This window comes from Cyclopterus lumpus, chromosome 16, assembly GCF_009769545.1.
Source record: "Cyclopterus lumpus isolate fCycLum1 chromosome 16, fCycLum1.pri, whole genome shotgun sequence".
NCBI classification, from domain to species: Eukaryota; Metazoa; Chordata; class Actinopteri; order Perciformes; family Cyclopteridae; genus Cyclopterus; species Cyclopterus lumpus.
The window spans coordinates 10,066,231-10,091,667 of record NC_046981.1 but is presented as its reverse complement, the minus strand read 5'-3'; the positions used below and the strand labels follow the sequence as shown (position 1 = coordinate 10,091,667).

General features: G+C 42.7%; 3 protein-coding genes and 1 long non-coding RNA gene across 4 annotated transcripts; 2 read left to right on the top strand and 2 right to left on the bottom strand.

Moving 5' to 3' along the window:
* The first annotated feature begins 150 nt into the window (after nt 1–150).
* On the top strand, nt 151–2,460 carry gem (GTP binding protein overexpressed in skeletal muscle). Its single transcript, XM_034554265.1, is given in 11 exon segments — nt 151–184; nt 495–652; nt 655–744; nt 746–866; nt 1,139–1,215; nt 1,317–1,352; nt 1,355–1,523; nt 1,611–1,780; nt 1,782–1,839; nt 1,842–1,870; nt 1,872–2,460. Coding segments are annotated over 10 exon segments (906 nt in total). The 5' UTR covers nt 151–184; nt 495–520; the 3' UTR covers nt 1,896–2,460.
* Nucleotides 781–4,249, bottom strand: LOC117745740. The gene is made up of 3 exons (XR_004611267.1): nt 4,141–4,249; nt 1,370–1,492; nt 781–856 (listed from the first exon to the last, which is right to left on the bottom strand). It is a non-coding gene; the product is annotated as an uncharacterized LOC117745740 (long non-coding RNA).
* cdh17 (cadherin 17, LI cadherin (liver-intestine)) lies at nt 3,882–14,801 on the top strand. Its single transcript, XM_034554266.1, is given in 20 exon segments — nt 3,882–3,973; nt 5,493–5,538; nt 5,828–5,841; nt 6,057–6,152; nt 6,757–6,894; nt 7,002–7,137; nt 7,769–7,927; nt 8,219–8,371; nt 8,825–9,030; nt 9,128–9,259; nt 9,366–9,516; nt 10,050–10,274; nt 10,343–10,419; nt 10,503–10,691; nt 11,103–11,347; nt 12,426–12,556; nt 12,763–12,987; nt 13,088–13,198; nt 13,680–13,796; nt 13,919–14,801. Coding segments are annotated over 20 exon segments (2,700 nt in total). The 5' UTR covers nt 3,882–3,913; the 3' UTR covers nt 14,008–14,801.
* A 2,407-nt stretch (nt 14,802–17,208) lies between these two features.
* On the bottom strand, nt 17,209–24,571 carry pdp1 (pyruvate dehyrogenase phosphatase catalytic subunit 1). Its single transcript, XM_034553529.1, has 9 exons — nt 24,486–24,571; nt 22,763–23,041; nt 22,502–22,669; nt 21,777–21,988; nt 21,421–21,502; nt 20,677–20,771; nt 20,424–20,592; nt 20,121–20,339; nt 17,209–19,091 (listed from the first exon to the last, which is right to left on the bottom strand). The coding sequence occupies exons 2-9, from the start codon at nt 23,006–23,008 to the stop codon at nt 18,711–18,713; spliced, it is 1,572 nt and encodes a 523-aa protein (XP_034409420.1). The 5' UTR covers nt 23,009–23,041; nt 24,486–24,571; the 3' UTR covers nt 17,209–18,710.
* Between the last annotated feature and the right edge of the window lie 866 nt (nt 24,572–25,437).

The following is a 25,437-nucleotide window of genomic DNA, read 5'->3' as shown; positions in this document are numbered from 1 at the left end:
TAACATGCCACATCACAGTCAACACTGGTGCTCCACTTGTGCCACAACACCCGCCCCTCTCCTCCTCCTCCTCCTCCTCCTCCTCCTCCTCCTCCTCCTATATACAGGAGGGAAACTCCATCTGAGCGTTACAGATGGAGATGACTGATCAGACTGCAGCAGACACAGGGAGAAGACACCAGCTGTAAATGTCGCTCTCCCTTTTACCAGCCAAATGTTTTTTGTATTTCTCGGACTTCTCGACTATCATTCATTTCGGGTTTCACGTCTGATCTGAACTCGGGTCAATATTTGAAAGAGTTTAGTCAATTATTTGCAATCATTTACTGTATTGCACAGCTGTATTCTGACGTGAATCTAAAGGATGTTTATGATCTGAAGCGGATAAGAAGCTGCAAAAGCGACTTTTAAGGAAGAAATCGACTCGTTTTTTGTTGTTTTTACCAAAAAGAGCATCGCTTCGCGAATAATCCCGTTTCCATCCGTTAATCCAGTTCCTCCTAATTGTGTCACCGGCATCATGATGTCCAGCGTGCGCCGGCACAGCCTCCGCCTGCAGACGGAGCTCCACCGGTGGAGCATCTGCGACCCGGGCAGCCACCTGCTCCAGGCCCGGGTCCACGCTTGCATCTCCCGCTCCAAGTCCCTGCACCAGCTACGCCGGGGAAGTCGGACGGGAGCCGCGGGAGCTGGTCGTCCTCAGACTCGGTCATCTCCACCGACTCTGCCGGGGAGCCCTCGGAAACCCGGGAGACCGTACCGGGTGCTGCTGTTAGGGGCCAGCGGGGTCGGCAAAACAGCCTTCGCCAGCATCTTCGCCGGGGCAGCGGACAGCATGGACAGCGACGACTGCGAGCTGCGTGGAGGTCAGAAAAAAGGGAAACTTCAACTGATATTTGTATTATTCATTTTTAGATGAATACAAACCAACTAAATCCCTATAAAACAAATGACAACACTTGCATATTATCATAAATTCATAAAATCTCGAAAGGTCACTATACTCTCTGTTTTAGCACTTGTTTGTCCTCTAATGTTATAGCCATTTTGGTGGAAAGCAGTGTTCATACTATCCATATCATTATAAGTCTATACTTTTACAATTGTAAACGTGTTATTGTTATGTCTATAATTGCAGATGACGTGTGTGAAAAGGAAATTGAAGTGGATGGAGAGCCTGCAACTATAACTCTGCTTGACACATGGGATGCAGAGGTGAGATGAAACGCAGCTGCGTTGACGTGTGTAAATGACAGCAGGGCCCACTGCACATGTTGTGCATGTAAATCCTTCATTGAACTGTTTTGTGTTTGCAGACTGGCCACGAGTGTGCTCAGGAGCACTACATGCAGGGACCGGCGATGCCTACCTGTTGCTGTACTCTGTAACTGACCGGGCCTCATTCCTGCGAGCCTCCCAGCTCCGGATTACCCTGCGGCGTTTCCGCCCCGCGCAGCACACACCGATCATCCTGGTGGGGAACAAGTGTGACCTGGTGCGACGCAGAGAGGTGTCAGTCAGCGGTGAGGACACACGACTCCTGTGTGTCATGAGCACTGTTCACTGGTTTTACTCAGATAGAAGTACTGATCATTGCCTTTCTGTTTCAGAGGGTCGAGACTGTGCAGCTGTGTTCGACTGCAAGTTTATCGAAACCTCAGCCGCCATGCAGCACAACGTTTGGGAAGCTTTTCACGGCATGGTGCGACAGCTGCGTCTACGCCGAGACTCCAAGGCAGCCAACAGGCGTCGCCGGCACCCACACTGTCACACACGCCGCCGAGAGCCTTCCTATGAAGGCCAAACGCTTCCTCGACAAGGTGATGGCCAAGAACAATCCAGTGTGGCATTCTGGCTGAAGTCTAAGTCCCTGTCATGATCTCTCTGTGTTGTAGAAAACATGACAAACACTTGTTTTTAACTGTACGCAAAAGCTTGGAGCAGCTGAACAAGTTACGGCCTGGAGATCAGAATTTGTGGACGCCTGCTTCTGAGGGTTGGATGTGTTCCCACTGAGGCAGCCTGGTGTACATGAGAGGTGTGTGCATCCTTCCTGCACTGCCATCCACATGTTGCAGTCTCAACCAGACTACGTGGACTGAGCTCAGCCCTCGGTAACTGACCGGACAATCAGCTGATGAAGTGATGTTTCCGGTTGCAAAGACTCGTTGTGTCTGTTGTGGCATAAACTTTGGAGGTTAGAAATCAACTGATGGAAACGGAGAGAAGGATGTTATGTTCTTGTGTTTTCAACAGACTACATTAATTTGAGTCTTTACTCTGCATGTTGCTCTCATTCCTCCCTAATTTGTCATCTGCAGATTCCCCAAGTGCTAAGGTTACTAGTTGTAAGCTATTGATGATCAAGTATGATGATAAACATTTTAGTTTGGACTCTCTCTACTTTTTATGTGTTGTATTTTGCACTGACTGTAAATAAATAAATGATTATGTGTTGTATGTTGCTACTTGTATGTTTCAATGTTGCTCTTTTAAAATGAAGTTACTTCATCCAATTTGAGGGGAAAAAAACATGTTGCCTTTTGTCTGTCAACTCAACCTGACTAATGAGATATGACCATGGATGACTCAGCTGTGACACAAAAGAGAAACACTTATGCAAACCAGAACACAATTGTGATGAGTCATTAAAGTTGAACTTTTAGAAACTCCTTTCGTCTCCTGCAGTGGAGGTGGATATCAGCGGATTGATCACAGTGTTCAGGGACCCGATCAGAGATCTGGGGTCGCAGTGTGACACCGAACATCATGCCCAGACACTGTCTGTCCTTATCCAAAACTCAGTTTTGTAATAACAGCGGTACAATATGTTGCCACGGTAACATTCAGAGGATCCTGGGAAGTGTGTTTTGTGTGTTCAGTGTCAAGATGGTGTTGATTCACGTCGGCTAGAATATCTCACAAGGGAGCAGAACTGACCCATGCTTTACACAACAGAGACCCCTCCATCTGAATTAATGGCTTCATCCGCTGAACAGTCAACAGTGCAGTCACAGGTTCTGGCTAAATAACGCTGCTGTGAAATGGTGACTCACTCACAGGCCTTTTCTTTCTTTTTTTCTACTGTTGCAGATTGACACAAATCTCTGCTTTGTTTCCCGAGCAGCTTTTAAAGCTCACTGCTCTCAGCCGAGGGTGATGGGGTGGTGTGCATCAGGTTGTTCAGAAGATAATCCCAGCCATATGTGATGTTGGGTCATAGTGAAGATAAAGGATAATACTCTATGAGAAAACATTTCTGTGGCATTCACTCGTACACTTTATAGTGATGGAACATTTTAGAGACACTTCTGGAATCACACCTGCAGGTTTTAGCGTGGGTGCCTTGACACACCACTTGACCCCCAAAGGTTTGCATTCTTATGATGCAATGGATTGTCAGTGTAATCTGTCAGTCCTATTGTCTACACACACAGCTCCTTATCAGGCACTGCTACTAATGGAAAATCTGACAGGAAACAGTGCAGAGGTGCATAGGTTAAAGTCTGAGGGGAAATTAGAAACTTACACGCCCGAACAGCAGATATCTAGATACATTTACCCCATTATTACCCTCCTTGTTCTCTTTTTTGTTCACAATTCACACACATGACAGTCTAAAGCACTTGACTAAAGGGAGATTCCTTCAACTGGTTTGTTTTTGCAACAATGACCCACCAACAGAACTCAATGTATAAGCATGAGGATTCATGTCAAATCAGCAGCTAATATTAAGTCTTAATGGATTTGTCTTTTACAGTACTGTACCACGGACTGCTCTGTTCTTCTTGTCTTCTTGTCTCGTCAGCTCCTCCCCATTGGCTAGCTCCAATGAGGGCCGGGTGATTAGACAATCATTAGATCCAATAAAACATTGCTGGTTAACACTTGGTTAACGTTTGACCAGAAAAGGATGGGCCTGCTCAGATCACTCTGGGGTCTGAGGAGTGACTCGCTCAATCTCTCCGGCAAGGTAAGTCTCCTCGCTTTTCTGTCTTCGAGCTCAGGAAATTTTGAGTCTTTGGAGTAGATTTTGCCGTGTGAATTAGGACATAAAATGGACGGCCTCCGTCGGTTTGAACAGGCTGCGTTTGATGTTTCGGGGGCTTTCAGTTTGTTGTAAAAGTGCTCTGATCTTACCTTGACTTTGGCAGGGGCCTTAGCGTCAGGTGTTGGCATACCTGACAACCAACTTGTCCTTCGTCGTGGCTTTCTGGATTGTTGCCAGTCCCTTGCTTCTGGGGGATATCACATGTATGGGAGATTATATTTGATGTCATAGCAGCTGACATGAAGACTGACAAAGGTCATTGAGTCATTGCGCTAAAAGGACAAAGAAAAGGCCTGCAAGTCATTGTGTCATACGGCTTTGTCACTTTGTCCATCAATCCTATGGATACAAATACAGTTAATAATTCAATTCACAGAATATTTTCCTTCTGGAAGTCAAGTTAAATCAAAGTGGATCTCTGTCAATTGGTTATGCTAACAATGGCTTGTTAGTTAAAATATGCCAGTCAGCAGAGATATTTGTCAGACATAAATACTAATTAAAGTAAAATATGTGTTCGTTAACAAGAAGTGTTCCAGGGCAGTGACATTAAAAGTGTGCTGCGCTACAAAAGGTCATTAGCCACGCCTCAATGTCACCCTTCACTCTCTGTGGCGGCTGACTTTACTCTTCTCTTTGCCTTCAACCTGTTAACTTATCAATACACTCCTGATATTTGTTTTTAAGTAGTCTTGTTTGACATAAAAGCATTTGATCCAAAGCAGTGTCACGGTAATGTCTGCACAGGACTGTCGAACAGTACATTCAGCTGTCATCCGAATACAAAACACGTTATAACATCTTCGAGACACAGTGAAGATTCAAAGTGTTTGACTCATGAAATTATCATTTCCTCTATTGTGTAACTTCTGGATGTCAGAGAGACAGTAAATATGTCTGTTATCATTCTTTTGCAATAACCACACCCACACATCCAAACACACAATGAAGGTGGTTCTGTTATTCTAAGCTCTGAGACTGCTCTAAAGTCTCTTATTGACCTTTGGGTACCGGCGTTATATGACACAAGTCCGGCATTGCATGTCAGCTCTGACTTTCAGTTTCTTCTGTGTGCTGGGGGGAGGGGGTCACCTGGCTGTGTGGGTGGAGCCACACATAGAGCATTGTACATGTGTGGATACCCAGAGACAGAGGACATGCTTTTCTTTGTCTTCATGAATCAATAACTCATTGTGCTGAGAAAGTAATGTACTGAGGCACAGTCGGGTAACTGTTTCCAGAGGACGACGTAACAATAATCCACATCAGTTTTCATTATTCCTACAAGCATGAGATGTGAATGTGAAGATGTGAATTTGCCTTGTAAAATTTAAATGTGTAATTTAAATCCTCCTCCTATGTCACCTCTCTGCATCCCCAACCTCCTTTCTTCACCATTATTTCATATCCCCCCTCCTCCTCCTCTTACTCTTCCTTCCAGACTGTGATCATGACACCCATGATGAATCTGTTGTTGCTCCCACTCCGTGTTGAGCAGTGTGAGTACATAACTGCCAAATGTTGCCCCTGTCCTTCAATACATATTCAGTAAATGCGCAAAATACACCAACCTGTAAAAGGATGCTTGTGTTTATTATTACAATTTATGGGACACTTTTGTTGCATATGCAGTGCATGCATGCAGACCTTTGTAATGGTATTTAAAGCATCCTGCACAAGGAAAATATCAAAGATACAGCATAGGAAGGTGTGCAAGAAACCTTAGGTAACTTATTTAAAACACTAACGTATAATGCAAATTGTCACCACACTAAGTGTTTTTATCCTTTGTCTGTGGACTTTGCTCCCCTGTCTTGCAGTGAGATGTAATATTTCGCCCACTTGTCATGTCATTTTGGTTAAATAAATAACTGGGCAGTAAAAACCTGCCCTCAACGCCCATTCAGCTACAGTACAGAGCCAATGTGGAAAGAGCACATGTGGGCGTGAGTGTGAGAGGGTCAATTCCACCTCAGCCTGACCTCTGTTTCTCTGCCTCCGATAGGCTGGAGGGAAGGATCTAGAGGAGAAGAAGGGCCCCTTTGAGAACACAGAGCTGGATGTGCCAGAGGGGACACCAGTGCCATATGCCATCTATCAGGTATTATAGGCATGCCAGTGGTGGTGGAAACTCCATGTATTGTATTTAAATACAATTTGGAGGTACTTGTACTGTACTTATTTCCATTTTGGTTTTGCTCTTTTACATGTAATAGAGAAATATTGTAGCTTTTACTCCACTACATTAGTCTGACAGAAATGCATAACTATAGCTGTTATGCCATTTCTTTTCAAATTAAGGTTTACATTAAAACACACAATAGGCTTTAAAATGCACGATAACAAATTGTCTATGAGTTGTTTGCAATTTCACCAGAGTCATTTCTCCGGTAAACTGGTCACATGGTTTCATTTTTGATTATTGTTTGAATCGCAGAACAAACATTCTTCAATATTTAACAAAAAGCAAAAATATTAGCGAAAAGTCCAAAAATAAAAATAAATGTGTGGAGCACAGCTTTCAAGACCCCTTAGATATATTTTGTGACTCTTTTGGAGGGCACCGACCCTAAAATTGAAAACTACTGAACTATTTTCTTTTGTTTCCCTTTGTCTGTGGTGAGTGTGGTGTTAAAAGGCTTTAAATTCATCTGTAATTGTCTAATATCATAATTCTGCCCTCCTCCCAATCTTTCACTCTATAGTTTCAGGTGACCCATCCGGGAGTTAATAATTTCAGGTTGAGTGGAGAAGGTCAGGATGGCATTATGATTACAAAGGACGGGTGGCTCTACCTGGAGATGCCTCTGGACTGGTCTCGAAATGACCATTACATAATCATGGTAAGGTTGTCCTCTCTCTTCTCATACACACACAGAAAAGCTGACTTTAGCAATATAGCAGCAATAACACATGTATTTATACATACTTGTGTTTCTGTGTGCGGCAGGTTGAGGCACTGGCAGAGGATGAAGTTGTGGATGACCCAGTTTATGTGACCATACATGTGTTGGACGTCAACAACAACGCTCCGTTCTTCAACCAGAGCATCTACACCGCTGTTGTCAGAGAAAACAATCCAGAGGGTTTGTATTATGCATACATAAAAAGACAGGAAACACCTCTAATGCAAAAATAAAAAACTCACAGTGATAAAAATGTCGACACTGGCCTAAGAAGTATTATTATTGAGAGTATACAATCCATCACAAGCAACAATAATGTAACCTCTTTTGCTTTAAAGTAAATGTGGCTAAGGACCACGGTTCTTCTACCCCACCCCATGGCTGCATTTCTGGTGCGTTAGTGCCACCTCAGTGTAATTGTGTGAAATCCCTAAGGACTGTGTATTGTGTCACTCCATGCATCTGCATCCAGGGGCTTTCTTGGATGCATCAATCAGAAACAAATTCCCTTTTTTAAAGCTGCATTACGATGCAGTAATGAGCTAACTTTAAAAAAGAGATCACACGGTGACTTAATGGTCAATGTGATAGCTCAAGAAAGAGCCTGAGATTGAGAAAGAGTGACAATGTACTAACATGAAGGGGAAACAATTAGGCTGCCCTGTAAATGATTCCCACCATGCATATGGGTTAAGCAGTATATTCTATGTAGTTCACTGACAGCCAGTCATTATACTTATCTGTTTAATCATACTCAGGCTGTCTTCTCACTGTGGTGAGACTTTAACATCGGTTTTCTTTTTTATTCAAGGTATCCCATTTACTCGCGTCTTTGCGTCGGATGAGGACGACCCAGAGACTCCCAACGCTCATCTGACCTACAGCCTGGTCAGCCAGATCCCCAACAAACAGCACATCCCCCTGTTCCAGATCGACCCCAACACTGGAGAGATCTCCACCACAGAAGCAGGTGATAGGAGTCAGAACTAGGTGCACCGTCTGCGGGAATGTGTATAATCTGTCCATCTCTGCCTTTAATGTGTCCGTATAGTGCCACTGTAAATCCAGATTACACGGATCATCTCGTGTGCTCAAGATTAATGCTGGTTGGAGGCGGATTGCCTAAATGTGTCGCGTGATGCTGATCACTGATTACTTTGAGTGTGTGTGAGCACAAACTGTGTTTGAAGATGCCTGTTTACATCTGTGAGCTGTTTGACAGCCTCCTGAACAATATTCGACGTATTGTGTTCTTTGACAGGGACACAGATGCTTAAAGCCAGAGAAGGCATCCAGTACGGCAGAGGAGAAGATCAGAGCATTGATGCTCTGAGGACAAAGTTCAACGATTACTGTCCAGTGCAGAACATCCCCTTTGAAGAAAACCCCTTCTTCACCTGCGTGGAGCGAGCAGGTTTGTATCCAGCAGAACGGGATCAAATATCATCATATAAATTGAGAGCCTCTAATCTGCAGTGTGAACTGTGGCACACACAACTGCACACACACATACTTTTGTTTATTTTGACACGTATGTTTCTAAAATCTTTAAAAAGTAGTGACCTTAAGAGAGGGGATGTGTGGTGTGTAAAAGCCAGAGTGTGTAAGAGTGACGGATGGTGTCAATGTAGATAAACACAGATTGTAACCCAGAAACAACTGACCAGTGATTAGTGACTCGTGTAACGTTTTGGGTGTTGAGTCGATGAGTTCAGCCGGAGAGAGTGGCTAAGCCGCCACGACTCAGCTTTCCAAAATTAGAGATCTACTGATAGCTTTGTTAATGTTCCACTCTCCAACCTTTTTCTTTTTCTTGCCTGCACAACGGCTCAAATTGCAACTTTCATTTGTTTCTCTGTGCTGTCAGAAACGAGGAGGAGGAATGTGGAACCCCTGGATGACCCAGACTACACCCTCACTGTGCGCGTGCAGGACCTGGGAGGAGCTTCGCAGACCGCGCTGAGTGGAAACACCAGAGTGCACATTGTCGTGCAGCAAAACCTGTGGGTCAATCCCGGACCTGTAACTGTTAGAGAGAACTTAAAGGAAACGTACCCTCTGGTCATCGCAAAGGTGTGATGGGATGTCAATACACACACTCACTTTACCTCCTTTATATTCAGTAAATAACCTTCCTACTCTGGCCTCTTTACTCACTTTTTGGATCCAGGTCCAGTCTAATGAGCCCAACGCCGTGTACTCGTTAGTGCAGAAAGAACGAGAGCTCAAATTCCCCTTCCAGATCACAGAAGATGGAGAAATACATCTGACAGAGGAGCTGGACAGAGAAGATAAAGCAATGGTACACAATACCTGCTTGGTTTGCTAAATATATCTCTTGTATCCCATATAAAAACAACAACTTACTTCTCAGGATTGCTCTTGAACTTGCGTCGGTTGTGTTTCAGTACATCCTGGTGGTGTTTGCAGTAGATAACGATGACAAACAGGTGGATCCACCCATGGAGATCCAAGTCTTGGTGGAGGATGTGAATGACAACGCCCCAGTGTGTGGGGATGAGGAGATTGTTTTTGAGGTGCAGGAAGACGAGCCTGTAGGTAAGATGTGTGTGTGATTGTTACACGTTCATGGCGTAGAGCTTGTGACATGCGTTCGAAGGTTAGACAACATTTTTCTTAAAGCTCTATTCTTTCTGCTTTGAATTTGATCCCTCCAAATCTTGCATTAAAAGTGCAAAGGTATTAGCATTACAATGTACTTAAAGTACCAAAAGTAAAAAATGATTATTATGCATATTGGCACGTTATATTATTGTTTTATTACCACAGTGCAGATGGTGAGCGATGCATGGAAAGTGGTTGCAAAATCTAAGTCCTGCTTTATTTGAGTTATTTGCCTATCAGATGTAGGCTAAAACATCTTACTCTGAAGTATACATATTGCTCTCATAAAAATGTTGCACAATCCCTGTGGAGGTGTCTCAATAGTGTGTACTCACCTCTGATTCAGCACCGCCAGTCATCTACAGTAGGATTTTTACTCTCCCTGTAAAGAGCCTCAGAGACCTCTGGAGATCCCTTAAATTCAACAACTGTTTTTGTTCTTCCTCTTATAATACTCGTGGTTCCAGGCAGCCTAATTGGACAACTGTTGGCCCATGATGACGATCAAGTCGGGACACTGAACGCTCAGCTGACTTACACAATCTTGTCCCAAAATCCACCGACCTCACCCAACGCCTTCTCCATCGACGCTGCTTCTGGAACAATCCAGGCATTACGCATGCTGCAGCGAAGAGACCAGCAGATGTACAACCTCAACGTCAGAGTCCACCGATCTAGGTAGCACGCAAACTGTATGATGCAACACACCTGTAAATAGAGGCGAGTCCGTTTTAACTCTGAGTACTTTTTTGTATAAAAGTTTTCAGCACAGAATGTAAGGTCGTCGTCAAGGTCATCGACGTCAACAACGAGATGCCTCTGTTCGAGAAGAAGGATGTGAGTGTGGGAAACCACTTCCTGCCTCTGATTTCCTCGTGCTTGTCGGCTGGTGTTCTTCATGTTTCTGTGTCTGTGTGCAGTATGGCAGTCACTCTCTGGCAGAGGACACTCCCGTGGGACACACGGTGCTGAGCATCAGAGCCACAGACGCTGATGATCCAGACAGCGGCAGCTCCCTTATCGACTTCCAAATCTCTGCTGGCGACAACGATGGACTTTTTGCTGTGGAAAGCGACGGCAAAGGCGTCGGCCATCTGGTCATAGTTAAGGTGCCTTATCTCCATTCCACATACACAGATTATGTCATATATACATATATACTCAACATTCAAGGTCCCTCTTTACCGTACAAAGTGTATTTTTATTTATTTATGTGATATACTCTTATATGGGGTTGCAACTAATGATTATTTACATTGTTTATTGATTTATTTGTATTAATACATTTAAGGTGTCTAAAAAATTTCAGTTGTTGTGTCTGAGCAACAATCCAAAACAAAAAGTTGTCAAATACATAATGATATGAAATGAAAAAGCTGCAAATCCTCCAATTAATCTAATATCAAAATAGTTTTGCAATATCACAAAAACATTAGAAATAAAAAATAAGCAGAGAGTATACTACAGCGCAAACATATGTGACAGTCACATTTTCAACCAGCCTGCTTGTCTCCTCACAGCCTCTAGACTTCGAGTCCTCTGCAACCTACAAGCTCCAGATTGATGCTCGTAACCCAGAGCCGCTGATGGAGGGTCTGGGGTACAGCAGCGAATCCACGGCCTTCGTCTCTGTGTCTCTCACGGACGTAGACGAGGCTCCAGAGTTCAGTCTGGACATCCTGGATGTGACTGTGCCTGAAAACACCACCAAGGGCTCAGTGCTGCTCACTGTGGAGGCGAAGGATCCAGAGGGCAAAGAGATAAGGTAGCCTACGCACAGAGAAATAAGAGAACACATGCAAAAGTAAGCAAATAAAACACAAATACCAAAACCAAAAATGAATTGATCCTTCAAACGTGTATTGGCTGCATACCCAAAGCCGGATATCTCTTCCTTTACCTTTTGAATCAAACACATTGGTATTCCGCTGTTAACGATGTAGGTCTTCAGCTGAGAGCCACACACAGGATGAGAGAAGATGGACTAATGCAATGTTGGTTTTGGTCTTTTCATGGGATTTATTGACAGCAGTAGAAATATAGAATAACTCCAGCCTTATACTTTAAGGTGCAGTTCATCCAAGGCCACTTTAGACATTAGAACACTTTATTGCAATTTGTGGTATTGCACAGTAAACAATAAACATAATGTAGACACAATTAAAGTAACATGATTGATTGGCAGAAATCACAAATATGATATTCATAACTATGTTTTCAGTGTACAATCACATGAAACTAAGTGTTTTCGTTAGCTTAGAATGAGGCGTTTATATTTACAAAGACAGCGGGTCCTCTTCCCGGTGTCAGCCATGTTGCACCGCCATGTTCCCCACGCAGCACTTTGCCTACCGCAGCTCGTCATTTGGATTATTACCACTAACTAAGGATCTTAAACAGAATTGAGGGAACGTCACTCTCACAGAGCTATTAATGCCATTATTTTGTAATATGTAATTTTTAGTTTTTTGGTGTAGTAACTACCAAAGCAGCGCCGAGGTGTGTACTCAAATACAAACTTCACCCACTAAGTATCCTATGTCCATGTTCATCTTCAGTTTCCAAGCTTTAACAAGATGTACTGTACGATAGAAGACTCAAACACACACACAGCTGAGGAGGAATTGTTCCGCTAGATCAGCTCTGGCTTTGTTTTCAACGTTACTGCTGCTGTTCGGACTATCACATGAACCCGAAACAGACTATTGATTTGTTTTGACTACCGTTATTCCCCCAGGCCTCAGTCCAGAGCCCAATGTGTCATGATGAGTTCTAATATCTGCTCTGCGTGCGTGTGCGTGCGCGTGTGTGTCTTTGTGTGTGATTGCTGGTGTGTGGTGCAGTTTTAAGATGAACGGTGACACTCGCGGCTGGCTGGAGATCGATGCTGCCACAGGAGAGATCAAGACCAGAGACAAGTTGGACCGAGAAACCCTAGAGACTTTTGATGTCACCGTCACTGCGTTTGAGAAGGGTGAGATACGAGACTCTCGTAGCTTATTAGAGGTTTTTTTGTGTGTTGTTGATCAGTAGATTTAACCACTTTTAAACTAAACACATTAAAGGGTTTAGTTTATATTTGTTTATGTACATGACATTTAAAATCTGACCATTGTTTATCGTTATTCAACAAACTGTTGAATCAGCGAGGCCTTTTTCATTTTTCATTTCTCTCTGAAGAAAATCCATCAAAGCTGTCTGAGCGCATCGTTTCTGTGAGGCTGCTGGATGTGAACGACAACGTTCCCAAACTGATGGAGACCCAGGCCTTCATCTGTGTGAAGAAACCTGAACCTATCATCATCAAGTCCCAGGACATGGACAGCGCACCCTTCTCCGAGCCCTTCACCTTCGCTTTCGCTCATGTCAAGCAATCTCCCAATTGGAAACTAGAAAGAATTGACGGTACGCTAACAAACTGAAGTGATTATCCAACGATGGTGTGAGACTGAGCTGTATATTTAGATCATCACATTGTTCTTGTTTCCTTGTGTATGTCATGCAGGTACAACAGCTAGACTGACCCTGAAGAAAAACCCAACAGAAGATAAAACCTTTACACTCCCCATTAATATTAAAGACAATGCAGGCATGGGAGTCACACACAAGTTTGAGGGTGAGTTCATTCTCCAAAGACAACAATTAATTTACCCTTAAGGTTAAATTAATTGTTGTCTTTGTAGCCAAATCCTGATATAGTGTATGCCTCTGTGCCATAGAACAAACTGTATATGTGTGACATATACCCCTTACCATGAACCGGCACTGCCATTTAATTTGAGTCAATGCCATTTATCACCTTGTTGCTGTAAATAATTACTAGGGCACAAAATGTGTATTGATCCGCCGCTGAAAATAGTCCCCTACAAATGTACTATTTTTTGACCAGCTGTTTATTTTTTAAGATCATTTTTAAATTGTATGTCTTCAGGAAGATCGATTGTGCTTGTTTTTTAGAGCCTGCATTTTATTTCTTTTAGCAGGAAAAGACACAGATATTTAAGGGTTGTGATAAGTGATTAGTTGTTGATAGTGGTTAACTAACTAATACAAGTCTAACAACACATGTGTGTGTTGCTCTCTCCTCTCTGTCACAGTGAGAGTCTGTAACTGCACAGAGCTCGGCTACTGCTACATCGCACCAATTGAGCGTAGCCTCGGTTATGGGATCGGACCCACCCTCGGTATCCTGGGTGGCACTCTGGGATTCTGCTGTAAGTCTGACAAATAATGAAAAACAAACTCACACATGAACCGGCCGGCATCCATCATACTGTACATTCTGATGTCATCATTGCGTTTTGTTGGTGCTGACTTTGTTTTTGTCTCGTTGCAGTAATTATGTTCATCATAGTGATCAAACAAAAAAAAGGGAAGAAGAAGACAACAAAGACTGAAGAAGAAGAGAGGAACGCAATTATGTAGACACACACACACACACACACACACACACACACACACACACACATTTGTACTTTTATATTTGTGAGGACATCTGTCACGCAATGTCATGCCTAACCGGAATTATTGTGTTTTTGAAACTTAACGAAACAATCCAAGGCTAGGTCTAGCTCATTTACAGTCTTTTGTCTTTGCCTTGCCAAATAAACAATAAAAATAAGTTCATTCATAAATAAATCTTTACCGGCACAAGTGATTACTGGATTTTCCAAGTATCCCCTACTTAGGACCTAAAAATTAGATCTCACATAGATAGATGTGCACACACACGTTTTTATAACATTATTTTATGTACAAGAGAGAGTTACTTAATCAGTGGTGTGCATACGTAATTATTGCCCCCATGCTAATCATGCATATATAAAAGCTTGTTAACGTATTTTATTTGAAGTTCTCTCCCAGACTCAAGCTGTTTCATTAGCAGTTTAATCATCTCACATAGTTCAATTAGTTTTTGGCCCAGAGCTTTTGTGTTGTAATTCTCTTCTGCGTGAATGTTGTGGTAGAGCTGAACATATCTTTAACTTTAAGAAACATCTTAAACCCAGAACATCACTGTATGTAATTAACAATAACTACTGTAAGGAACACGCACTGCTGTTTTACAATAAACAAAGAAACTGGGAACCGTGTGTGTAAAGTGCATGCTTCTACAGTGCATGTGTCTACAGTACATGTGTATAAAGTGCATGCGTCTACATTGCATGTGTGTACAGTACATGTGTGTACAGTACATGCATGTAGAGTGCATGCGTCTACAGTGCATGTGTGTACAGTACATGCATGTAGAGTGCATGTGTCTACAGTGCATGTGTGTACAGTACATGTGTGTACAGTACATGTGTGTAAAGTGCATGCTTCTACAGTGCATTTGTGTACAGTACATGCATGTAGAGTGCATGTGTCTACAGTGCATGTGTGTACAGTACATGTGTGTACAGTACATGTGTGTAAAGTGCATGCTTCTACAGTGCATGTGTGTACAGTACATGTGTGTGGAGTACATGTGTGTAAAGTACATGTCAGAGCAGACTTGTGGTGTAGCAAGTGATTAAAGACATGCATTCACACCTCACCTTGTAACAAATAACTTTCTCTCTGCTCATATTTCTCACAAACATTTACTCTGTGCTTATACTCAGTACTGGGGCTGCACGGTGGTGTAGTGGCTAGCACTGTCGCCTCACAGCAAGAGGGCCGCGGGTTCAATTCCCGGTCGGAGCGGTCCTTCTGTGTGGAGTTTGCATGTTCTCCCCGTGGCAGCGTGGGTTCTCTCCGGGCTCTCTGGCTTCCTCCCACAGTCCAAAGACATGCTGCAGGTTAATTGATCTCTAAATTGCCCATAGGTGTGAATGTGAGAGTGAATGGTTGTATGTCCCTACATGTGCCCTCGATGGACTGGCGGCCTGTCCAGGGTGTCCCCTGCCTTCGCCCTATGTCAGCTGGGATAGGCTCCAGCGCCCCCGCGACCCTAATGAGGATAAGCGGTATTGAAAATGGATGGATGGATGGATATACTCAGTACTGTTGAATTAGTCTTTTCCTTCCTCCCGACCTCCCAGTCTGTCGCTGAGCACTCAAGGTACTGCAGAGAGTGATGCTCTGAGTCATCTCTTCGACAGTGGGAGTCAGGCCGCAGATTATTAGCAGCGCTGAAAGGATGAATTGCATGATTGTGGCCTTTTATGAAGCACAAAGACGCCGCAACACACACAGAAAACTGACGCATGCATGTGAGAGTTGAATGTGGCTGTCACATGGGCTGCCATGACCGTGCATCAATGCGCCACGTTTGTGAGTGACTGTGTGCGTGTTTAAGATGAGTCATCGAACGGCCTGCTGCAGCTTCCAAAAGCCAAACGGAGAAGAGTGTCAGAGGAGTGGACTGAGCTACAGCCTCATAACGACAAACTCAACATGGAGCCTCTCCGGTGTTTATATCTGCACTCGCTCTTAGCCTGTATCCCGGCAACACTTTCCACAACACACACACACAAATATATATATATATATATATATATATATATATATATAAATATATATATATATGAAAATGTCTAAAGAAAAAAGATATAACATTAATATCCTAATTTATAATACAACATGTAATTATTCCCAATGTTCAATATTGCCTTATGTTAATATTATTTTATTATAACATATGAAAGACTTTCATTACTTTATCTTATATAGATATTCCTGCCTATTACCTCAACCGCCCTTTTCATTCATACACAACTAGAGTTCAGTGCACGAGAGGGAACCTTCCTCTTATTTATGTCTGACATTTTGTAGATCTATATAAACAACTAGACAGCTTCTGTAATCTGTAAATGCAAAATACCATTAGGCATTGAGCCCTCTTCTGTTGCAATATTGTATATCAGTGACAGACGGTTAACGTGGGCTGATTTTTATTACACATCCTTCGTCTTTAACCCACGGAAAAGTTGAAGCATGTAAACAAATTCTGTTAACAAAGTCACGCTTTCATGAACTGGTCCTGGAAAAAAACATCACTGCTGCAGCGGAAACAAGGCGCTGACCAACATGTTATGCTTATTTCCAGTAAACTGACTGGATGTCACCAATAAACCAGATACACCAGTTGTTCTGGACGCTTACATGTCAACATGACAATCAACAAGAGCTGCTGGCTGAAAGTAACGTTTCTTATTTGTGACAGATATGGAAATGTGATGAATAAACAAAAGTATTATTTGCAAATAAATATATTCTCAATCCTACATCAGGGTTTGATGTATTTTCCCAGATCTTGTGTGTGCCCTAGCTAAAACCTCCCCACACTGTGTGATACTGCAGCATCATCTAGTGGCAGTTAACTGGTCAGACAACTGTGTCAGTGTTGTTTGTATTGTTCGTGGTTAGTGGTGGAGGACATACTCAGATTTGTATTGCTTGTTTAATAAAGCAGGCAACCTCTGAAATGTAGTGTAATGGAAGTATAAAGTAGGAGAAAAATGGAAATACACAAGTGAAGTATCTCAAATGCGTGGCTACTGACTCACCAGCCGAGGTCACAGTAAAAGCCGTCACACCTGCAACCTGAGACCGGCTCACCTTCCAGCTGGTTGTGGGTTAGCTGGACGCTGGTGTGTCACCACCTGTCAGCCTGTCAATCAAAACACACAGCAAAGTAACAAGTGGTGTGTATTCAGTGTTTTATTAAACTGTTCCATATACAAAACGTAACCCACATAAGTTACAATTTATACATACAACTGTAGATAAGTTGTGTAACATACTGCAAGAACTGTATAAATAATCTTTAATAATCAAACTGCTTTTAAAAAATGTACATTCTGCTTATGTATTTGGGTTTTACACTTGACCACATCCATTAGTGTTCAACTGGAGAGTATCAGGAGAGGGTTTATGCATTTTCTTTTGCGGTCATGAGTAACATCAACCCAATCCAAACTGCAAATGACCTATCAGACAAAAACAATGCAAGATGAACTTCCCACAATGAAAAGAAACTACAAACTTCTTTGAGGTTCACTAACAGACATACTGACTTTACATCTTCCCCTGTCACTAACCAAAGTGGTGCTGTTTTCTGTAAGTGGAGAGTAATTAACTTAATTGTTACTTCTACTGTCTACCTGTAGTGGTGCACAGTGCATGACCTGTTAAACTCTGCAGTCTGTAAATATTGCTCCACCATATTAGATTAGAAATTAAAACAAATCACTAGCTCAGTGGTTGCCAGCCTTTTTAGGCTTGTGACATATTTAAAATGAAAAAAAGTTCATTTAATTATTAAAATAGTTTCAGGTTTTTAGAGGTATCCAGTTTGTATTTAAATAGATGCATTTTGTGTTACATTTTTCTCTCTTCCCTATCTTAATTTCGCAACTCCTGAAATGTATCTTGGGGCCACCATCAGTGTTATCTCTCAACTTTAATTTAGTTATTTAATTTAGTTTAGAGTCTGCAATTGTTAACTCAATATGGAGGGTAAACACATTTGAGCTCAAAGTCAGTACTTGGAGTACGCTGGAGTGAACATTATGATCTAAATACTCACAGACTGAAGTGTAAATGCAGTAAAGGTGTATGTTTGGATAGTACTAAGAATATATACCATACAATGACATAAACAAAGGAGTAAAAACATAGAGATGCAACAGTCCCCAGTCGTAACAGATGCCGCCTAGAAAGGAAGATTGATTGTGCCTGGGAAGAGCAGAGAAACAGTGTATAACAGCACAGTTAGAGTCCATGGAAGAGAAGCAAGTCAGTGCCAACCACGACCTGCTGACCCAACCTTCACCCTCTTTGGATCATTTCAACACTGCGCCGTCTTTTCAGCAAACTTTCAGGAAAGTTTACTTTTTTTGGCACATCTGTTTGTAACAGTGTCCTTTTAGCCATGCGGAGAATGGATATTGGCATCATATACAGCATGTTATAAATATGGCACTCCAATGAAGATCTTTTACCTTCATGGAGGAACCGGGTCTCCTCTTGCACTGCATACAAACGTACACATTCTTTATATAATTAAAGTAAAGTTAAAACAACTCTTCCGACTGCTGGACAGATATTTTCTTAGTATGGCCTGTTTGTCCTCAGAGTGTGCCTTTGTGTAGATATACACAATTATACAAGTGTGTATCCACAGTGAAGGGCTTTTGTAAAACTCAGGACTGCCCTTCTGGCCTCTGTGCTCCAATCACATGAGGGTTGAACTGAGAGATGATAATGGTGATGTCATCGCGATACATGCGAGCCAGCTCCTCAGGCAGCGACAGCATTTTCGACAACCTCTCGTGGTCAACCGTGCCAAATTCATTGTTTCCCACCGCGTGACGAATCAGGTGGGTCGCTGAGTTCTGATCCTCGAAAGCCGAAGACACGCGAGCCTTCCTCTCTTCGAGCAGCCCCTGCATCTGTCCCAGGGTGACCTTGTAGCCTCCGACTTTGAGGGGCTGACGCTGGTTCACCCCTGTTAAATACTCCCCGACAATACGAACCACTTCCTGTCTGTGGAGGGTCTCCCAGAGGCCATCAGAGGCAATCACCTGCAGGGAAAGCCGGAGGAGAGTTGGATTGAGAAAACACACAATTGCTCCATCCAATAAGTTAAGTTACTTGCATAAGTTGTCATGCCTGTCTGTCAAGCTTCATTGACTATTCAGATTTTTTTATTTTTCACAAACACAACCTTAGTCTGCAGAGGTCATAGAGTTTTCTTTTCAAAACAACCAGAGAAGTAAAATAGTCAGAGCTAAACAACATGCAATTATGAGCCTAAAAGCTGGATAATTCTTTTTTAGTAACAAAGAGTGCAAATCAGATGAGCATAACAGGTCAAACACCAGCATGAAGAGCGCATTAATCAGCTAAGAGCTCCATTTTGTAATACGAAGTGATCGGAATCAAGGTTTTCACAGGTTTTTAAAGTTGACTTTTTGCAATCTTGTTTTATGATTAAACTCTGAATAGGCACAATGGTTTAATAAGTGAAATGAGCATTGTTGAGAGAGTTGTATAAAAATAAATGGGATGTTGAGGAATAAAGTATTGTGTAATAAACTGAAAGGGTTATAAAGAGTCAGAGGCAGTTAATAGTCCAAGCAAACGGGACTCTAATTTTGAAAAACTAAAGCCAGTTATTGGTGTACAGGAAACAATGTTAAATATAATTCAAAAGAAAAAAGGAATTCATTAGGTGTATGGTACGATCCCCATCTGTCATACCAGCAAGATCATCACTGAAAATGTATTGAAAAATACATGGAAAATGATCTGAACCTGAGATTTAACTATGTGTGACTCATAAAAGTTGCAGGTTTATGGTCACCCAGTGCCCTTAATGTTTCCCATCTACGTGGGAAGGATGTTCATACCGATCAGCAACTCAAAAAAACCAAGAATGAGATCCACGCAGCTGTAAAGATTGATGAAAGTTGACGGTATGTACTTTTCAGATTTGTAAAAGAAATAAAATAAAAAAGGTTGATGCGGAAATGTAATTCAGTCTCATTATCAAAGTCTAAATGTCCTTTTGGAAATTGTGTCATGCTTCACTGTGTTTTGTAAACAAATACCATGAAGCGATCCTGTGGCCGCAGCTTGTGGTACGTGATCTCAGGCTCGGCGGTCAGGTAGGGGGGCGTGTGGTAGTTTGGAGGGATGAACTTGGTGTGCTCGTTTTCATGGAGCTGATCAGGTCCAGACTCTATCACACCCTTCTGCAGTTCAATACTCCACTTGAACTTCACATCCCCAAATGCACGTAACGGCATGAGGAGGCCGAGCAAACGGTCCTGATCAAGAAGAAGATGACGGAAAGCGGGTTTTAATAAATGCTGCAATAACAACCACATTGTGCAGATGAGTATGTGTATTACCTGTCGTATAACTGTCTTCCTCTCTGATGGAGGGTGTTCACCTCGTATCCGAGCCATCTCCTCCTCGTTCTGGGCGCTGTGGTCATTAGAGAGTGTGTGAGCGCTGAATGAACCATCCTCCTCCTGCACACCCAACACCGCCCGAGCGTCTCCTGAATTGGCGATAAACCTTCAGGAACAGAACGACAAAAAAACAAGTCTGAGACATTTCAGTTTAGTTCAAATGTGTGCATGTTTTTTTAATCCTCCTTACAGGTCCGATCCATCGACGTGAGCCACGCAGGCTGTAGCTCCAGAAAAGGCCACTCTCAGGACCCAGTAATGCAGGAAAGCATTCGGGTCTCCAACCTGCATGGCAGAATAACACCGTGAGTCTACAGACAGGATATGGTACGTGGGTTAAATTACATGGAGAGGGAAACCTGAGTTCTTTAATAAATGTTTAATCCAAGCATCCAAGTTTAAATGATGGATGCTCTCAGTTTGTCGCACTGCTGCCATGTTGCAACGTTGATATTGAATAAGTATCTTCAAGTCCTGCACTTGGAACTAATGTAATGACCTGAATATCGATGAGCGGGAGTCAGTAACAACATTGGCACCATCTGTTTAAAATGTTATCTTGAATTTGGGCTTGATCATCTAGTGGTTCAACTAGAGTATAGCACATGTAGATAACGGCATGCAAGGAAATTGTGTGCAACATGTGTGATGCTTAATGCCAATGCACTGCCTTTGAGAAAAAACACACTGTCATTCAAAGTTTTGATAAATTGAGTCAGACTTAGACTTTGGGGTTGAGTTTAATGGGGTGACTACTCATCCCCAGCAGTGCGGTCCAAGGGCATATTTCAATAAGTTAATTTGCTGAGTAAATCTGCAAAAGCCCTACATCTGCAAACATGTAGAAACATCTGCTTTGGGATTTTCTCATACAACATGCTTTTTCGAAGAACCAGCAGCCCTGTTTCATGTTGAGACAGCACACAGTTCTTACCTGAGCCTCCAGAGAAATGTCATTGTCCAGCCTCTTGAAGGCATTCAGCAACGCCTCGCGGGTGTCTGGAATTTCCCCCGGGCTGAAAACAGAGAAAAAGAGCAATATGTGTAAAACATAGAGAGGAAGCCAGAGTTCAAGAACAGATAAAGACAAAAGAACTATCGGCAAAACAACCGACGGGTTTGGTGTGGGCGCGTTGCTACGAGGTACAGATGAAGATGAAATAAGAAACCAGAAATTCAGTTTAAAATGTTCGGGAAAAGCCAAGAAACCTAATAGCAAAGAACACCCTTTTGAAACAGTGCTGCTGTCTTGGCTTTGTCGTGTATCCTCTTGTGTTCCCTGGTCCTCACCTGGTGAGATCTATCAGCTCCTGCCAGTAGGTCCTGAGGCTGTTGAAGTAGAGCGTCTGAGCCTCCCTGCTGAAGTAATCGTTGGGGTGTTTGTGCCACTGCAGGATGGGACTGAGGGCCCTGCCGTTCTCCACCGCTGCCTCCAGCTCACACAGTGTGTTGTGGGGCAGCAGAGACACTGCTATGTAGTAAAACAACCTCTCACTGAGCGCCTGGCAGGAAAAAAAAGACATCAATGCAACAGGGTATAGAGAAATGATTAGGGTAATATTAAACAAGTAAGTTATCTTGTAATGAAATGTGTGAGTTCCATCTCAATTTAGAAAGTATTAATTGGTGTGTTACTATTGCTGAATTTCTGCAAAAGCTTTCATAACCAAAAAATGTAAACTTGCGTGTAAAATATTTGAAGGAAAGAAAGATTAAGAAAATAATAAAAATATGTTTCTCAAACTTATATTTAACAACTTAATGTCTTGGTGCTTCGGGCTCTTCTAAGCATGCACCATGTTTGAAAATGTATTGATTGCAGACTAATTTAACATATAAAACCCAACAAAACAGTCACTTGACACTAAAAATAACATCCTTTTTCTATAAGAATGTGTCAATATGAAATAACTTTTCTGCACATTGCGAGTAGTGATAAGATATGAAGAAAGTGGCTGATCACTGATTTTATTGAACCGTATATTTAACACTAGATTATAAGTAGATGGCTTTACCTGTGCACAGGCACAGCCAGCATGGCCATCAAACACACCCAGCAGCATTCCTCGCGTCTGCAGGCACGTGGCCGCACTTCGGCGGTCTTCTATCGGAGCGTTGGCCGGCAGTTGATTACTCTCAAAACCCATCACCGATGACACATTCTTCCCATCAAACTCTGGCACCTGGAACGACCACATTAAAAAAGGGGTCAGAAGACAATATAAATGTAGAGATGGCCAGATGGGTTTTCTGTTTGCATGAATGTCCCCACGAACCTTGAAGCTGTACTCGTTGGCTTTCAGAATAGAGTTGACCTGTGGGGGTGAGAGGATGTAGCTGCGGAGCACTGTGGTTGTCTGGTAACTTCGTGATTGCTGGTGGCTCTGCCATATACGAGGGGGCCATCTTGAAGCAGGTCGGTGAGGTCCTAACTGGGCATGGTGTTGTTGGCATGGTAACAGACTGGAGGCTAAGACCTGAGCACGGGGCAAACCCCTGAGCAGCTGAGATGACACAGGCATGGCTGAAGGTGCACTGCAGGCACATACACACACCTATTGAAGAGGCATACATAGAGAGCTCATAAAGCAACAGCTGAAAGAGGCTTTCATCTACAGAGAACAGAGCACCATGAAGCATTGTTTAAAAGGGAAAGAGCATATGTGCTATGGTTTAGAAGTTCAGACAGGTAGTTAGTAGCAGGTACATACATTAGTATCTCCAAATCATAAAATACAGGTGAGGATTAGGTGTGTAAACAACCCAAAATAGATCCTACCTCCATGAAGGTTGTTACGGTCAGTTTTTGTTAATACAGTTTTAGAGAGGTTCAACATTATGGTCCTTTCGGCTTGTAGGCTTGCCTTATACTGACAGGTGTTTGCGTTATTATTATTCACCCCATTTATACCAATGAGGGTAGGCAAAATATAATCAAATATTTCTCCAACAAACACCACAAACATTATCCCCCAAAATGGCCACACAGCTGAATCAAAGAGTCTCGTGTACAGTTTCATTATTACCTTCATGAAGGTTGGATATGGACTGTCTTATTAGCTTCAGCTCGGTATAACTAAGACAACTGAGTCCACTTCTAAAAGGAAACCGAAATGCATCTTGCAAATTTCCTCGATAAATATTTTCTTTTTGCATGCTCACCCCAATGCAGTGGTCATATTATTGTAACTTTGTGAGGTGCCATAGCCTATTACATATATATATTATAGAGCATCGTGCAGAAGTACAGCAGCTGACTTTTGATTCCCAAGTTTCATCACAGTTCACTTTCCTGTGCTGAGCAGCAGCACCAGAGGACTGGCGTCTGACTTGAGCTGCGGCTCCGCTCTCTTCTCTCCAACTATAGATCTGCAGGGCTGCAAATAGCTTTGGCAACAACCTCAGCCCTGACATTTGGATCTTGAGAAATGTGCTCTCTGATCATCGTGACCTCGTGAACTGGTTCCAGGTTGCGACACGTCATCTCTAATAATCTGCTAATAACCTAAGTATGTCTGCAGCTAATGAGCGCTCATTTGAGTCGGTCCGGTTGGGGGGAGACTTCTTGTTTGGAGTTAGCAGCCACACATCCTCCCAAACGCAGACGGTGTATGCGTCAGAAGGACCTCAGAGGGCCCGTCCAGCTCGGAGCTCTGCAACACAGTTGACATAACTAGCCTCCCGTAGCTCGTAGCAGAGCAGGTCTATTAACCCGTAAGCTAACGCCAGTGACCGAACTTGCTCTTCAAAACACCAGAGCAGGAGCTCCCTGACTGTGCCCCGGTGAAGACATTACACTATGGCGTTAACGTCGGCTCTCGGATGGACACGAAGAGTGTCAGAGCAACATGCTAACGGGAGCTAGAGGCGTCTGAGTTACACACACGGGCTGTGGTCAAACTGGACAAAGTCGACTTCAACAAGACGTGAACGGCCAAGCCGGAAGCCCTCTGGAGGTTAACTGTCAAACTGCGAGCGGAGAGCAAAATCCAGACTCACCTTAACAGAAGTTGTTGAAGTTCATGACTTCAACACCGAGCGACCTCCGTCTGTATCGTCCTGCAGAGCGGCGCAGCGAGGTGGACGCTGATTGGCTTAGCGCTGACAGTCGCCGTGACGTCACGTCAAGCACACACAACATCCTTTTGAATGCTCTTCAAATGTATTTGTGTTAGATAAGCATCCGTTCTGTTTGTGCTGCTATTATTCACTTGCATTTGTTGTATTTCTCGATTGAAGAAAGGTGACCTGACGTAAATGTAATCTTCTGTTTCTTCTGCAGAACCTCAGAGAGCGGCTCAGCCTTTCTTCATGAACAATGCTCACGCTTCCATGGAGGGGATGTTTGTAAATACATTATGTATACAACTAAGTTGCAAATTGAACATACAATAAACCGAATTAAATACATCTGTATCAATAACCTAGATAAGTATCAAAGACAAAAGCTAATATAACTAAATCAATGGTTTAAATACTTATATACTGCCACCTCCTGGTATAAAGGGGAAACACTTTTACTCTGCGTCTCATACAGGCTCTGCGGTCCCTCAAGAAACAGCACAATAAGATGGAAAAATAAATATGAGTGCTAACAGCAACAACTCTGCACACAAAAATGACTGATTATTACGAACTGTGTTTCATTAAACAATACAACGATCAATAGAAACTTGATTATTGCTGTGCTCTGTACATGAATACCGCCTGTAGTTAAGTCTTGTTGCTCCCATCGGCTCAGGTTGGTTTTATTATTGATTAATTTATTTTCTTCTAATTGTTACCTTGTTATGTGTTTGCATCATAGACTGTAAATCAAAATGTCTTTCCTACGATGCTTCTATAGCCGTGGCTTTTATTTTTGACAGACTCTTATTTCCGGTTTCCTTCCCTGCTTTGAATCTTTCTTCCAAAGAAAATAACAAAAGAAGGATTTATAGGAAAAATACGA

Coding starts and splice junctions, on each gene's coding strand:
- pdp1 (XM_034553529.1), bottom strand. CDS start 23,008: ATGCCTGTGTCATCTCAGCTGCTCAGGGGTTTGCCCCGTGCTCAGGTC. Junction 21,989..22,501: donor CTGGCTGTGCCTGTGCACAG/GTAAAGCCATCT, acceptor TTTTCCTGCCAG/GCGCTCAGTGAGAGGTTGTT. Junction 21,503..21,776: donor GAGCTGATAGATCTCACCAG/GTGAGGACCAGG, acceptor CTCTGTTTTCAG/CCCGGGGGAAATTCCAGACA.